This window comes from Oncorhynchus mykiss, chromosome 21 (assembly GCF_013265735.2).
Source record: "Oncorhynchus mykiss isolate Arlee chromosome 21, USDA_OmykA_1.1, whole genome shotgun sequence".
NCBI classification, from domain to species: Eukaryota; Metazoa; Chordata; class Actinopteri; order Salmoniformes; family Salmonidae; genus Oncorhynchus; species Oncorhynchus mykiss.
Window position 1 is genome coordinate 21,817,572 of NC_048585.1, and position 16,344 is coordinate 21,833,915.

At 44.8% G+C, this 16,344-nt stretch overlaps 1 protein-coding gene across 9 annotated transcripts in view; it reads left to right on the top strand.

Annotated features, from left to right (window-relative positions):
* Nucleotides 1-16,344, top strand: part of LOC110499997 (liprin-alpha-2) — a 219,092-nt gene that overhangs the window by 166,918 nt on the left and 35,830 nt on the right. For 5 of the 9 annotated variants that reach the window (XR_005038557.1, XM_036957268.1, XM_036957276.1 and 2 more), the window contains exons 7-15: nucleotides 3,703-3,936; nucleotides 4,676-4,822; nucleotides 9,761-9,895; nucleotides 11,179-11,262; nucleotides 11,584-11,715; nucleotides 11,823-11,885; nucleotides 12,240-12,337; nucleotides 13,335-13,473; nucleotides 14,226-14,446. Coding sequence is in view for 8 of the 9 variants with exons in the window: in XM_036957268.1 (XP_036813163.1) it covers nucleotides 3,703-3,936; nucleotides 4,676-4,822; nucleotides 9,761-9,895; nucleotides 11,179-11,262; nucleotides 11,584-11,715; nucleotides 11,823-11,885; nucleotides 12,240-12,337; nucleotides 13,335-13,473; nucleotides 14,226-14,446 (1,253 nt within the window). In the remaining variant the exon portion in view is untranslated. The remainder of the gene's footprint in view (nucleotides 1-3,702; nucleotides 3,937-4,675; nucleotides 4,823-9,760; nucleotides 9,896-11,178; nucleotides 11,263-11,583; nucleotides 11,716-11,822; nucleotides 11,886-12,239; nucleotides 12,338-13,334; nucleotides 13,474-14,225; nucleotides 14,447-16,344) is intronic. The other 4 variants (XM_036957275.1, XM_036957277.1, XM_036957272.1 and 1 more) reach the window with 3 other exon arrangements.

Below are 16,344 nucleotides of genomic sequence, written 5' to 3' on the forward strand. Positions count from 1 at the left end.
GTGTGGGATATACATACTTTTCAACCCCCATTTTCATTGTTTCAACACAGTTGTCCTTCTCATAGTCTGTGTTATCAGTATCCTCGTGGTATCAAGCATGTTATCACTTCACTAGCTCGATAGATACAGGCCTTCACTGTCAGCACAGTGTCTTTGAGCAGCCAGCTAGGCAGCGTGAACAATCAGGTGACGTGTACTGTCTATGACCCCACCAGATTCCATTATACTGGAGCTCCCAAACTTCTGACTACATCTGCATACCAATGTTCTGAGATCAAATGTCCCATAATGCATCCACACTTCCATGATTACTCAGACCAAAGTGAAGCACAGTACCTTGAGCAGTCAAAGCGTAGAGAATTTCCCAATCCTCTCAGATATCAATACAGCACTTAGAATGCTGTGTTGGTTTGGATGTGAGCCGAATCTCTAGGCTCGTGGATGAGCTGCACTTCGTGATGGGGACGCGTTGTCAGGAGTGTACGATTCAGTTGAGCCTGACAGCTGTCTGTGGCCTGTCACTCTACAGAGTAGGGGGGTGGGGATGAGGGTGGTTGGGAGGTTGAAACTCCCCGTCACACACACCCTCCTTGGGGTTAGTGAGAGGGGAGACACTCACTGTCACCATGCTGAGGTTTGAAGAGGTAGTCATGGCAGCCTCGTTAAGGTTCCATCCAGAGGTAGTCATGGCAGCCTCGTTAAGATTCCATCCAGAGGTAGTCATGACAGCCTCGTTAAGGTTCCATCCAGAGGTAGTCATGGCAGCCTCGTTAAGGTTCCATCCAGAGGTAGTCATGGCAGCCTCGTTAAGGTTCCATCCAGAGGTAGTCATGGCAGCCTCGTTAAGGTTCCATCCAGAGGTAGTCATGGCAGCCTCGTTAAGGTTCCATCCAGAGGTAGTCATGGCAGCCTCGTTAAGGTTCCATCCAGAGGTGGTCATGGCAGCCTCGTTAAGGTTCCATCCAGAGGTAGTCATGGCAGCCTCGTTAAGGTTCCATCCAGAGGTAGTCATGGCAGCCTCGTTAAGGTTCCATCCAGAGGTAGTCATGGCAGCCTCGTTAAGGTTCCATCCAGAGGTAGTCATGACAGCCTCGTTAAGGTTCCATCCAGAGGTAGTCATGGCAGCCTCGTTAAGGTTCCATCCAGAGGTAGTCATGGCAGCCTCGTTAAGGTTCCATCCAGAGGTAGTCATGGCAGCCTCGTTAAGGTTCCATCCAGAGGTAGTCATGGCAGCCTCGTTAAGGTTCCATCCAGAGGTAGTCATGGCAGCCTCGTTAAGGTTCCATCCAGAGGTAGTCATGGCAGCCTCGTTAAGGTTCCATCCAGAGGTAGTCATGGCAGCCTCGTTAAGGTTCCATCCAGAGGTAGTCATGGCAGCCTCGTTAAGGTTCCATCCAGAGGTAATCATGGCAGCCTCGTTAAGGTTCCATCCAGAGGTAGTCATGGCAGCCTCTTTAAGGTTCCATCCAGAGGTAGTCATGGCAGCCTCGTTAAGGTTCCATCCAGAGGTAATCATGGCAGCCTCGTTAAGGTTCCATCCAGAGGTAGTCATGGCAGCCTGTTTAAGGTTCCATCCAGAGGTAGTGACACGGATGATCTGCAGGGCTAGTTTCTCCCGGGGGGCGGGTTAGAGCCCTCCTCTCCGTCTCACTGCTCCTGGGTAGAAGGGTGTTGGAGTAGAGTGAACACACAGGCTAACGCCATCGTCAGGCTGTCGTCACCCATGTGACAGGTGGAGGGGTGTGTGTGTTGTGTGGGTGCACGTGTTGCGCCTGAATGAACCAACAAGTCACATCATAGAGCTAGCTTTACCTGACGGGCCTGCTAATACAGGCAGACAGCCATGGCCTTTCCCTTCACTCTCTGTATCAACCACTTTTCTGCACTTCTAACCATCAAGGCCTCAATATTATATAGCGATCGAATAGTAAAACCAAGAAGATTTAACCATAGAGGTAATCTTTTACAGTTAGCAATTTCAAAAGATAACAATAAAACCTAAGTTAGGCTAGCTTTTACTGACATGCCCAAGCCATGGCTGTTGGGCTCCCCTACTGCAATTTAGCAGCGCTGTAAAGTTGCTGTGATATATAGACAGCTATACGTATGAAACGGGTCTATTTTAGCAGCGCTGTAAAGTTGCTGTGATATATAGACAGCTATACGTATGAAACGGGTCTATTTTAGCAGCGCTGTAAAGTTGCTGTGATATATAGACAGCTAGACGTATGAAACGGGTCTATTTTAGCAGCGCTGTAAAGTTGCTGTGATATATAGACAGCTATACGTATGAAACGGGTCTATTTTAGCAGCGCTGTAAAGTTGCTGTGATATATAGACAGCTAGATGTATAAAACAGGTCTATTTTAGCAGCGCTGTAAAGTTGCTGTGATATATAGACAGCTATACGTATAAAACGGGTCTAATTTAGCAGCGCTGTAAAGTTGCTGTGATATATAGACAGCTAGATGTATAAAACGGGTCTAATTTAGCAAAAGGAAACGGTGCACAGTAGCTTGTTCCCTACCAGATCAATCTGCCTCCATGGAGAAACAATGTTTAACTCCATGTCAATCCCTCCTAAAGGCATTGTTACGAGTGTCAAGTCCACCTCGTCCCCAACTGGATAACTTCCCTGCAGGCTTTACGAGTATACTCTCAGACGCGCCGCAATTAAGTTTTTATTTCGAGAACCGGCTGTATAACTTGTTATCTCTGGGAAAAGTTCAAACCAGCCTGCACTAAAAGCCAAGCTAAGATAAATCCCAAGTTTGTCCATTATGAGAGTAGACTGTTGTGTTGGTATTTAAACCAGTGGGCTGATTTAATGGGGCCTGTTGCCTTACACAGTGAATCATTGGTCACAGGCAGTAGGGAGAGAGGCCCAATTAGGGATGTCTGGCCAGATGGATGGGTATGGACGGCAGCTGGCCCTGATACATGAGGATGGGTAGAGGAGGGAGAGAGAGGGGGGTGGGGGTAGGAGAAAGAGAGAAGGGCACGAGAGATGGGAGAGGAGAGACCGATAGACAGAGAGAGGGAGAGGAAAATAAACTCTCCCCCCCTACCCCCCCCCCCCCCTCTCTCTCTGTCTCTCTCTCTCTCTCTGTGTCTCTCTCTCTCTCTCTCTCCCTCCCTCCCTCCCTCCCAGAGTCGAACCAAATCGTATTCCTAATGCAAGTGCCAAACCAATCTCTCAATGCAGTCTGGAGTAATCTTTATAGTGCCTCCGTCACCCTGGCTGTGTGTCCATCTGAAATTAAACCAGAATACGGGGCCAACAACCTCCAGGTCCTAAATGTGTTAGAGCTCTAACGCTATCTTTCTCCACTGGGAAATGCAGAGGTCTGAAGAGGGATCTAGTCTCATTCAAGGCCCTCTCAGCCTGTACTTCAGCACTCACTGCAGAAGGCTTGACTGGAAATTATGTTGTTTCCGCTCATCCATTTAAATTCTGCTAGCTAAAACAGTTTGTGTCATGGGACCTAACTGACATAAAGCATCCTTGAGTTGGTAGAAAAGCGCTGTATTACAAGGTTAAGGTCAATTCCATTATTTCAAACAAATCAATCCACAGAAATTGCTGAAAAGCTTTTTTGAAATTCATAAGGACTTTTGAGTCTTTACTCCTGATTTGACTGAATGGAAATGGACTTTACACAGTAAGAGTCTCTCTCATTCCCTCTGCCCCTGGTCCTCCAGCGCCTGTCCAACGGCTCCATGGAGTCGGCCCATGAGGCCAGCCAGGTGGTGGAGCTGCAGGACCTGCTGGAGAAGCAGAACTATGAGCTGGCCCAGATGAAGGAGCGCATGTCCTCCCTGTCGTCCCGCGTCTCCGAGGTGGAGCAGGAGCTGGACACCGCGCGCAAGGACCTCATTAAGACAGAGGAGATGAGTACCAAGTACCAGAGGGACATCAAAGAGGTGAGGAGAGAGGTACATTCAAATGAGATGCACCCACTCTCTAAGGAGAGACACACACACGCACTGTTAGTTGAGAGTTAGGGTTGTTGAGAACATACATTAACAAGCATGAGGGACCTATGCATTCACTCCCTCAACCTTCTCTCTGATGACTTAGAGGAGTTACTGCCTCAGACAATCTGGATGGTTCTTGGAAAAGTAATGTATCCAGGCTTCTTTCTACACATTGGTACTTAGAGATGGTCTCTACTCATCTGTCCTGTGCTATAGGCAGACCATTATATATCACACAATCACTGGCCCCTCTGATTTGGAGGAGAATTTAATGTCTATCCAGTGATGTGAATCAGAATGTGACCTGGCTCTTGGTCCACCTAGCTAGCGGCTAGCCCTGGTTGAGATTGCTATTGATTGCTAATGATGATGGCAGGCTGGGCTCAGGGAGTAAGATCCAGCTAGTACACTGATCTCAGATCCTTTATCAGCCCAGCCCTCTTAAGTAATTACCACTGTCTGAGAACAGTGTTATATCATAACAACGCTGGAGGACATTTCCTTCCCCTCTATACACACACTCACTGAGACTCCATACAGGAAATTAACCGTAGGAAATTTAGGGAGATACGGTTTGTGCTGTTGAGAAGGAAATGTACTCAACTGTGTGTGTGCGTGTGTGTGTGCGTGTGCGTGTGCGTGTGCGTGTGCGTGTGCGTGTGCGTGTGTGTGTGTGTGACTGACTGACTGACTACAGGCTATGTGTCAGAAGGAGGACATGGAAGAGAGGATCGTCACTCTGGAGAAGCGGTACCTCAGCGCCCAGAGAGAGTCCACCTCCCTGCACGACATCAGTGACAAACTGGAGAATGAGCTGGCCAATAAGGAAGCCTTCCTCAGACAGGTCACTTACCCTCTTCCACCAATCCTAACTTTAACCATTAGAGTGGGGGGGATACAAAACTGAGCTAAGATCAGCATCTGAGGGATACTTCTTCAACCTACAGCTGTGGTCCCCACTGACCCAATTTAAACCTTTGGTTTTATGGCCACAACCCAGAAGGAATCAGAAGTGACCCCACCTTGGGTTCCACCCACCTAGAAAAACCATGTCCTTTAGTACATGTTATTGCTAAGGCAAAACTCAATTCCATCTGGCGTTTCTGGTTTAACAAAACTCAATCCCATCTGGCGTCTCTGGTTTAACAAAACTCAATCCCATCTGGCGTCTCTGGTTTAAAGGAGATCTCCATGGGCTCAGGAGGCTGATCGTTCTCTACATTAAGGGAGTACCGTAGTTACAATAGCATACATATTTGCTGAAATCCCCTGCGATCTGGAGAATAACACAGCGTCCGTTGCCAGTAGTGGATCAAGGATAACTCTCGTCTTTGATTAATACGAGTTTAGAACATTCTGAAACGAGAGGACATCTTGACATTGTGTTTAACTCCAGCTGAGGCATTTGTGTATGGGTCAGGGTTTTTATTGTAGTTACTTGAAGATGCTGTGTGGGTGGATGTGCATGGTTTCTGTGCCTGAGTTATTTGGTATTGTGAATAATGTTATGGTTAAGGAGGGGGAGCAATCACAGATACAGCACCAACAGCTGAGCTCAAGGCAGATGGATTTTCATAAATTTGTATTGCCAAGCTATAGAGAACACACACACACACACACACACATGAATCCGCATTGCTAGACAGAAAGTACTCCGTGCACATTTAAGCAATAAGGCCCGAGGAGGTGTGGTATATGGACACCGGCTAAGGGCTGTTCTTATGTACGTTGCAATGTGGAGTAATTGGATACAGCCCTTAGCCGTGGTATATTGGCCATATACCACAAACCCCCGAGGAGCCTTATTGCTATTATAAACTGGTTATCAACGTTATCAGAGCAGTAAAATTAAACGTTTTGTCACACCCCTGGTATACGGTCTGATATGTCAGCCAATCAGCATTCAGGGTTCAAACCACCCAGTTTATAAAATGAAATAAACCATAAGCAATTTTCATGTGCAATTTTCTAAACTTACATTTCTAATCCAATGTTTGCCCTTGGTTTGCCTCTGGCATCGGTCCCTTGCGATGGCATCCTGGCCCATTCCCTTGCCACTAGGAAATTTGGGCTAAGTCTAACTCTGAACTTCAATCAGGGAGAGTTGAATGATACTCCATTCAACAGAATTCTCAGAGCATACAGAAATAAAGCCCCCTCCCATGGACCCAGCACACATCACACCACCACCCCTGCTGATCTGGTTTTTCGTGTTGCCTTGCCAATGGCCTAGCCCCAGGGCCTTGGCACTGACTGTTGGAGACGAGCCACTCAGGAGAGACGAAAAGGGGAGACAGAAAGATTGAAGGAAGGATGGAGAGCGAGAGAGGATGCAGTGAATAATTTCCCAAAGCTGGGTGCTGGGCCTGTAAATACATACAGTAGTAGTAAACACACAGTATAGCAGAGAGACACACACAGAGAGCCCTGATCTGGCCCCTCTAGGCCCCCCACGGCCCCTAGCCCACTCATGTCTAATTACTGGGTATGGGCTGCCAAGGCCAATGCTATAGGGGGGACTGGAGCTTCTGTTGCTGGTGGAGACAGCTGCCGAATAGTTCCTGGAAATGGAACAGACTGAAACTGAGCAGAGCCAGGAGGAAGATTGACTGGGACATAGGGAAATAGAGGTTTCACTTTGTCTCTACTGCTGTACCTTACATGATGTATACTAGGAGTCTGCATCTTTTCCTTTCAAGACGATTCAATACATATCTAGATACAAGGGCTCCAATATGATATAGGAACGATACATTTAGTTTGAAACGATTCGGTGCACTTCGGTTTGAGGAGAGAACGAATCGATGCGATTTGATGCGGTACGATTAGATGCAGAAACATTTGTTGCGTAAACACATTCATTTTCAATATCTGCTGCTGATGAGGCTCATGAGTTGAACCTCTCTGAGCTGAATCTGTCTATTCTGACGTGTGTGTGTGTCTTTGTGAATTATGTATGTCTATGGTGTATGTAACTATGAAGGCACCTGAGCTGAGCCACCCCACTATCAGATTAGGGGTGGCAATGTTTTTTGTCCCCCCCACTTTGCTTCTGAAATCACCATCACCCACTAATTCACTTGTCATTTTTGCAGATGAAGTGTTTGATGTAGTAATGTATCAATATGTATCGTTTACAAATTAGCTATGACACGGGCAACGAATATAGAGCACAATTTTGAATTTCACCCCCCATCTCCAAATCGAATGGTTTTGACCATTTGGAAATTTTTATGGAGTTAGATTATTTTCTCCTCTTGCTTCCGCCGTGCAGTGAGCCTCACAAAGTGATTTCTGTCCTCGTTATGAAATGATCAACTTTTCCCTGTATATAAAAAAAGAAACATATACACTGAATGTTTTAAACAGCACTACCAAATGTTTTGCTGTTGGTGAACCTGAACAATCAAAATCAAATCTATTGTAAAACCCGTTCAGCGGGTATAGTCAGATGAGAGTTATATCTCTGGTAGTTTCATTTTATTGCAGTAAAACAATTTTCAACAGTGCATAGATAACAATAACCTAGCAAATTACAGAGGTTGTCATTCAATTAATAAAGCCTAATATCACGCAAGCTATTGTAGTGTTTGAATGCTGAAGGTGCCGCGTAGATGTGTAGATGTGTAGACCTCTCGTTGGTCAGTTTGCGAAACTGGGAACGGTGCGCAGTTTGACTAGGATACTGATATTGCCCGGGGTTGTTTAGCTAAATGACTTGTAGATCAATGACTTTCAACACAGTTACAGTTGAAGTCGGAAGTTTACATACACCTTAGCCAAATACATTTAAACTCAGTTTTTCACAATTCCTGACATTTAATCCCAGTAAAAAAAAAAAATTCCCTGTCTTAGGTCAGTTAGGATCAGCACTTTATTTTAAGAATGTGAAATGTCAGAATAATAGTAGAGAGAACGATTATTTGCAGATTTGATTTCTTTCATCACATTCCCAGTAGTTCAGAAGTTTACATACACTCAGTTAGTATTTGGTAGCATTGCCTTTAAATTGTTTAACTTGGGTCAAACGTTTCGGGTAGCCTTCCACAAGCTTCCCACAATAAGTTGGGTTAATATTTGGGCCATTCCTCCTGACAGAGCTGGTGTAACTGAGTCAGGTCTGCCCACACATTTTCTATAGGATTGAGGTCATGGCTTTGTGATGGCCACTCCAATACCTTGACTTTGTTGTCCTTAAGCCATGTTGCCACAACTTTAGAAGTATGTTTGGGGTTATTGTCCATTTGGAAGACCCATTTGCGACCAAGCTTTAACTTCCTGACTGATATCTTGAGATGTTGCTTCAATATATCCACATGATTTTCCTGCCTCATGATGCTATCTATTTTGTGAAGTGCACAAGTCCCTTCCGCAGCAAAGCACCCCCACAACATGATGCTGCCACCCCCGTGCTTCACGGTTGGGATGGTGTTCTTCGGCTTGCAAGCATCCCACTTTTTCCTCCAAACATAATGATGGTCATTATGGCCAAACAGTTTTGTTTCATCAGACCAGAGGACATTTCTCCAATAAGTACAATCTTTGTCCCCATGTGCAGTTGCAAACCATAGTCTGGGTTTTTTTATGGTGGTTTTGGAGCAGTGGCTTCTTCCTTGCTGACCCGCCTTTCAGGTTTTGTCGATGTAGGACTCGTTTTACTGTGGATATAGACACTTTTGTACCTGTTTCCTCCAGCATCTTCACAAGGTCCTTTGCTGTCGTTCTAGGGTGGATTTGCACTTTTCTCACCAAAGTATGTTCATCTCTAGGAGACAGTATGACGGCTGCGTGGTCCCATGGTGTTTATATTTGCGTACTATTGTTTGTACAGATGAACGTGGTAACTTCAGGCATTTGGAAATTGCTCCCAAGGATGAACCAGACTTGTGTAGGTCTACAATTTTTTTTCTGAGGTTGTGGCTGATTTCTTTTGATTTTCCCATGGTGTCAAGTAAGGAGGCACTGACTTTGAAGGTAGGCCTGAAATGCGTCCACAGGTACACCTCCAATTGACTCAAATGATGTCAATTAGCCTATCAGAAGCTTCTAAAGCCATGACATCATTTTCTGGAATTATATATATATTAACATCTGACCCACTGGAATTGTGATATAGTGAATTATAAGTTAAATAATCTGTCTGTAAACAATTGTTGGGAAAAATGACTTGGTGTCATGCACAAAGTAGATGTCCAAACCGACTTGCCAAAACTATAGTTTGTTAACAAGAAATTTATGGAGTGGTTTAAAAACGAGTTTTAATGACTCCAACCTAAGAATATGTAAACTTCCGACTTCATCTGTAAATGCAGTTGGACACTGAACGAGAGGACGCATCAGCTGTCGCTAAAGATGAGAGGTGTTTTCAGAAGATAGAATGTAATATGAGCAGAACATTTTAGTGAACCAGCGATTCATAACGTTTTAATAAATTTTCTGACTGATCCATGCTGCATTTGGATCGGTTTAGGGTCCGCGGAACGATGCACTTGTATCTTAAACATTTGATTAGGGACCTGATGCGTATCATTACATCCCTAATGTTTTCTCTATGTAGTAGAAGGTTGTCTGTGTTTCTGATATAGAATGACTTCAGTATATCTGCTGTATTCTGTTCTATATGTATTACATGTGACTTAGTCTGTCCAGAAATACTCCGAAAGCTCTCTTGGGATTGGCATTGAGTGGTACTCCATGTGTGATATGGGTCGAGGTCATAAGTCACAATGTTTCCCCCTGTGTGTATGTGCTTGTTTCTCTGTGTGTGTGTATGTGTGTGCAGATGGAGGATAAGAACAGGCAGCTGCTGGAGCGTTTGGAGCTAGCAGAGCAGAAGCTGCAGCAGACCATGAGAAAGGCTGAGACCCTGCCAGAGGTAGAGGCTGAACTGGCCCAGAGGATAGCAGCACTCACCAAGGTGAGAGGACACACACACACACACACACACACACACATACACGGTCACACACACATAAACACACTTGTATGCATGCAGACACAGACACAGCACACGTTGCTCCCATCATTAAAGTAACTCCAGTGCTTCCAGATTTCTATGAAATATGACCTAAAATGAAATACAATATGAGTGAAATAGTTTCCTTCCCAAAAATGTTTTAAATGATTATGTTAAAACGCATAGTTTCTATGTTGGAATGTTATGGGCATACCGCAACAACTGAATGGTGTGGGCGTATACCAGTCATATAAAATATTCATGCAAGTAGACCGCTGATTGGCCAGCTCATCCTCCAGGAGGAAATATCAAGCATTTTTGAAACAGTCTGTTTGAGATACAAGTTTGAGGTGGGGTTTTGTATGTGTTCTTTTCCAATTTATGCTTTAGCCACAAATACAAGGGATGAGGATGAGTAGGATGAGTCAACAAAATGATTTGGGTATGAGTTAACAGAATATGAACTTTTAAAAGTGAGATTTTCACTGGACAGTTACTTTAACCACTCCATCATATTCTAGGAGAGGTCATTTCAAAACTGCTTATGTGTAACTGATTATCATCATACATGTAGAATATTCCAGAGTAGGTCTTTTCAATGATGTGTTGTTTGTTATGTGTTAGTACTGTATGTGCAGGCTATGCATGCGATCACCTCTGACCCTGTGATATGTTCCTCTCCTCTCCTGCTGCCCCATAGTCTGACTCGAGCTCCGCCTCCTCTCCTGATGATTATCAGTTTGTTATGGAAGCTAAACTCCAAGACATGAACTCCATTCTTAGGAAGGTAGTCCAACAGGGTGCCACAGTACTGTCGCTAACTACTAGACTACATTTTTAAAAAATTAAAACAATCCATGCTGGTTTTATTTATTTCTGTTGTCACGAGTCATTGTACTGAGATTGCTTGTTGGGGATATTTGTTTTTCCTTGTGTCCGTAGGCAGGGTTGAAACTGTGGGGATAGCTGCATGTCACTGGCTGGGCTCATTGCTAGTAGACTTAACTGCTGCAGCAACTGCTTGTGACCTGGCCCTTCTCTCACCTCTCTCTCTACCTGTGCTTTGGTGATCTATCTGTTCCATCTGAGACTGGAGGAGTAGAGGCTTTTGGCTCTGTCTTGTCTTGTTGCCCCTGCATTATGTGCCTGTGTTGCCCTCCATGGCTGCTAAACTGGCGGGTCACTGTGCCCCCTGCCCCCCTTTCTCTCTCCCCCCACCCCTGTCTGTGTGGTGGCCCCTGCAGGCAGAGGAGCGTCACGGCAGTATCGAGGAACGCATGAGGCACCTGGAGGGCCAGCTGGAGGAGAAGCACCAGGAGTTGCTCAGAGTGAGTCACCCCCAGGGGACTATGATAACATGCTAGGCTAGGTTATGCTACATGATGCTACATTCCACCTATTCACTGACCATGGGCAGCCTAGCATGCTAGCTGCCATAAGGCCATTAAGCTACATGCTGCCCATCACAGCCTGGCTTCATTGCACCTGCTCCTCATAGATGTTTAAGAGAAGGACTTTGCATTATCCAGATGACTTGTTTCAGTATTTTACAACATTAGAGTGGTTAGAAAATGCACTCGTGTGGTAAGACATACTGTCAAGCTTCTGCTTTTGAAAGTCACACACTTTGTATTTTTTGTCCCCCTCAGGCTCGGCAGAGAGAAAAGATGAACGAGGAACACAACAAGCGCCTGTCGGACACGGTGGACAGACTTCTCACAGAGTCGAACGAACGTCTTCAACTCCACCTGAAAGAGAGGATGGCTGCTCTGGAAGAGAAGGTTAAACATGGAGACCACATCCATACCAATATGTCCTAAAGTTTTATTTCAGATGAATTTGAGGAAATGGCCATAGATTGACTGGAATACTTCTCTTTCCATTTCAGAACGTTTTAATACAAGACTCGGAAGGCTACAGAAAACAGTACGAGGATTCAATCCATGAAAAAGTAAATCCCCCCGATCAGAAGTTATTACATTTTCCCTCCCTCAGTTTAGAATTTTACATGAGGTTGGTTTAATAAAGTGCTTTTTAATAGATAAATAATGATCTGGGTGTTGGACTTTGGGTTTAATTTGTTATCATCTTCTCCATTGAATATTCACAAGAAACCGTTGCTCTCGGTTCAGATAGTGAGATAGAAATCCATAACCACGCAGAGTACGAGAACTGACGAGCAAGTGCTGTCCAATCATGTTGTGGAGATTGAAATTGCAATCCAGGGTTTTACGGTAATGAATAAGAAACTTCACAAGGTTTTCTGTACACCTCATGTTGTCCCTGTTTCCCGGCTTCCCTCCAGACTCATCTGGCAGATGAGATAGACAAGCTGAGATCAGAGTTGGACCAGTTCCGACTGAGAACAGGCTCACTCACAGAACCCACTCTGTCACGGTATGGGTGAGTTTGTAGGACTGTGTGTGTGTGTGTGTGTGTGTGTATAGACACTGAGTGTACAAAACATTATGAACACCTTCCTAATATTGAGTTGTACCCCCCCCCCCTTTTGTCCTCAATTCATCGGGGCATGGACTCTACAAGGTGTCGAAAGCGTTCCACAGGGATGCTGGCCCATGTTGACTCCAATGCTTCTCACAGTTTTTTCAAGTTGGCTGGATGTCCTTTGGGTGGTGGACCATTCTTGATACACACCATTCTTTATACAAAACCCAGCACAGTTGCAGTTCTTGACACAAACCAGTGCCCCTGGCACCTACTACCATATCCTGTTCCATTGCACTTAAATATTTTGTCTTGCCCATTGGCACACAAGGCACACATACACAATCCATGTCTCAATTGTCTCAAGGCTTAAAAATCCTTCTTTAACCTGTCTCCTCCCCTTCATCTACACTGATTTGAAGGGATCATGGCTTTCACCTGGATTCACCAGGTCATTCTGTGTCATGGAAAGAGCAGGTGTCATTAATGTTTGGTACTCTCTCTGTGTGTGTGTGTGTGTGTGTGTGTGTGTGTGTGTGTGTGTGTGTGTGTGTGTGTGTGTGTGGGTGGGGGGGGGGATTACTTTGATTTTTCCACTGACAAAATGTGTGATAAAGTCCAAATAACTGGGCTGGAGTTCTGTGATGACAGCAGCTGTCATGATCTCCTGATTGTCCTCTTTAGTCACAACTCATTAGAAAAGCAATTTGCCACCGGTTGAAAACCACACAAGCACTGACTGTTGATTCCTTACAAATTGCATGATGCGTCACAACATTGTCTTCCGACTAGATAAACAAGCAGGCCATTTTAAACAAGCAGATCCTCTTGGTTTTGGTATTATTCTTTGCACAATATCTGCCATTTCAATACTGCCTTCAGTTTGAACAAAGTTGATGTTACGGTGACTGACATGCGTGTTCTGTCTCGCTATATCTATCTATCTATCTATCAGGTCTCACCTGGACACGTCGGGGGAGCTCCGATTCTCCCTTGGCTCCCTGGCTGAGACCCAGTCAGACCACTACCGGTCAGCCAAGGTCATCCGCAGGCCCAGGAGAGGACGCATGGGTCTCCGCAGGGACGAGAGCAAGGTCAGGAACTAGTCTTTCTCTGGTCAGCCCTGGCTGAGGTAGAGGCAGTACCAGGTCTATTCTATCCATTAAGCCAGGAAAGCTTAAATAAGTACAGATAAAGTCTTTGAACTCAGGTCTGTATGACATACATGGTTGCATGGAGCCAGACTGTTAGCATTAGCATGACAGAGGGAAAACTGTTGGAGATGGGTATGATTGGTTAGCATTAGCATGACAGAGGGAAAACTGTTGGAGATGGTTGTCATTGCCTTTGAGGATCATTGTTGTAAAGTGCTACTGTTACAGTGTCTCAGGATTGAACACAGCAATAACCTGGAGATAAATACTGACATTCAGCAGTAATCTTAGAAGCATGTTTTAGCATATTTTTATTTTTATTAAAAACTCTTTAAAGGCTTGTTAAGATACTTTGGGACGTATTAAAAGTCAAGCCTCCTTATTTTGTCTGATGAAAGGTGAATTAGTAGAGACATTTTAAGCTCCCTGAAGCTGACAGCTTAGCCAATTATTTTATAAAACCAAAATACTGCATTGAATGCATTAATCATAATGTGTGCTGTAATATTTGTACAGTGCAAAAAAATATTCAAGTCTCTTCACATTAAACTTTCACATCTCTCTACAGTTATGTCATCCTGCCCATGATGTTTTACCAGGATTACCTCAAGAACACTCCCTTCCCTTGATTAGTGTACACTTTGCTTGATTACTGCACACTTCTGTATCTGTAAACCCTCCCTCCCCTACAGGCTAAGTCACTGGGGGAGCACGAGTGGCGCTCTCAGCAGCTAGGCATCCTGGGTAGCCACCCCTTTGAGAGTGAGATGTCTGACATGTCGGACATTGATGACGATGACCGGGAGACCATGTTCAGCTCCATGGACCTGCTGTCCCCCGGCGGTCACTCAGACGCCCAGACCCTAGCCATGATGCTGCAGGAGCAGCTGGACGCCATTAACAAAGAGATACGGTACGGGACCTTAACCCTGCTCTTATTTGACAGACCATGCTAGGGACTAGACATTTACCTGACCTTAACCCTGCTCTTATTGGACAGACCATGCTAGGGACTAGACATTTACCTGACCTTAACCCTGCTCTTATTGGACAGACCATGCTAGGGACTAGACATTTACCTGACCTTAACCCTGCTCTTATTGGACAGACCATGCTAGGGACCAGACATTTAACTGAACTTAACCCTGCTCTTATTGGACGGACCATGCTAGGGACCAGACATTTACCTGACTTTAACCAATTATTATCGGTCAGACCATGCTAGTGACTAGACATTTACCTGGCTTTAACCCTGCTGTTATTGGACAGACCATGCTAGGGACTAGACATTTACCTGACCTTAACCCTGCTGTTATTGGACAGAACATGCTAGGGACCAGACATTTACCTGACTTTAACCCTGCTGTTATTAGACAGACCATGCTAGGGACCAGGCATTTACCTGGCTTTAACCCTGATGTTATTAGACAGACCATGCTAGGGACCAGACATTTACCTGACTTTAACCCTGCTGTTATTAGACAGACCATGCTAGGGACCAGGCATTTACCTGACTTTAACCCTGATGTTATTAGACAGACCATGCTAGGGACCAGACATTTACCTGACTTTAACCCTGATGTTATTAGACAGACCATGCTAGGGACCAGACATTTACCTGACTTTAACCCTGATGTTATTAGACAGACCATGCTAAGGACTCGACATTTACCTGACTTTAACCCTGATGTTATTAGACAGACCATGCTAGGGACCAGACATTTACCTGACTTTAACCCTGATGTTATTAGACAGACCATGCTAGGGACCAGACATTTACCTGACTTTAACCCTGATGTTATTAGACAGACCATGCTAGGGACCAGACATTTACCTGACTTTAACCCTGCTGTTATTAGACAGACCATGCTAGGGACCCGACATTTACCTGACTTTAACCCTGATGTTATTAGACAGACCATGCTAGGGACCAGACATTTACCTGACTTTAACCCTGCTGTTATTGGACAGAACATGCTAGGGACCAGACATTTACCTGACTTTAACCCTGCTGTTATTGGACAGAACATGCTAGGGACCAGACATTTACCTGACTTTAACCCTGATGTTATTAGACAGACCATGCTAGGGACCAGACATTTACCTGACTTTAACCCTGATGTTATTAGACAGACCATGCTAGGGACCAGACATTTACCTGACTTTAACCCTGCTGTTATTGGACAGAACATGCTAGGGACCAGACATTTACCTGACTTTAACCCTGCTGTTATTGGACAGAACATGCTAGGGACCAGATAAAAACGGTTGGCTTCCTGGTCAGGTCTCATTGCCAGGAAACACCCCTTGTGACTGATCTTTATGTAAATCAAGTTGTATGTTCGTGGATAAAGTTCCTTGGGAAACATTACTGACACATTGATTTGATTAATGGTCACTTCATTGTTGATTGGTAAAATATGCCTCTTTGTGCTTGACATGAGGGAGAGTTTATGGGTGTTGGCCTAGCTTTCTCCACCCCTAAGGCTGGCTCATCCTATCAGTGGGCTCCGTGCCTCAGGTTTCTGTGGCAATGCAATTGATTTAATGAGACAATAATTGATTGGATATCCAGGGATGTGTGTGGACACGCTGGTCTTCAGGGCTGAAACTTGTTGGCTTTTGTCTGTAGAGTGTGATGCCCTGTCTAGATGAATTAAACACAAACCTCAGATACTGCCAGTTACAGTTCCTAGAAACATAGAAAAGCTGCGAGGAGCTGACACTGATATACTGTAGTTTTATTCAAGTATTGATCATTTACCCAGTTAGCTGTCAGAATAATCTATTGTATTAAGATGATTAACACTT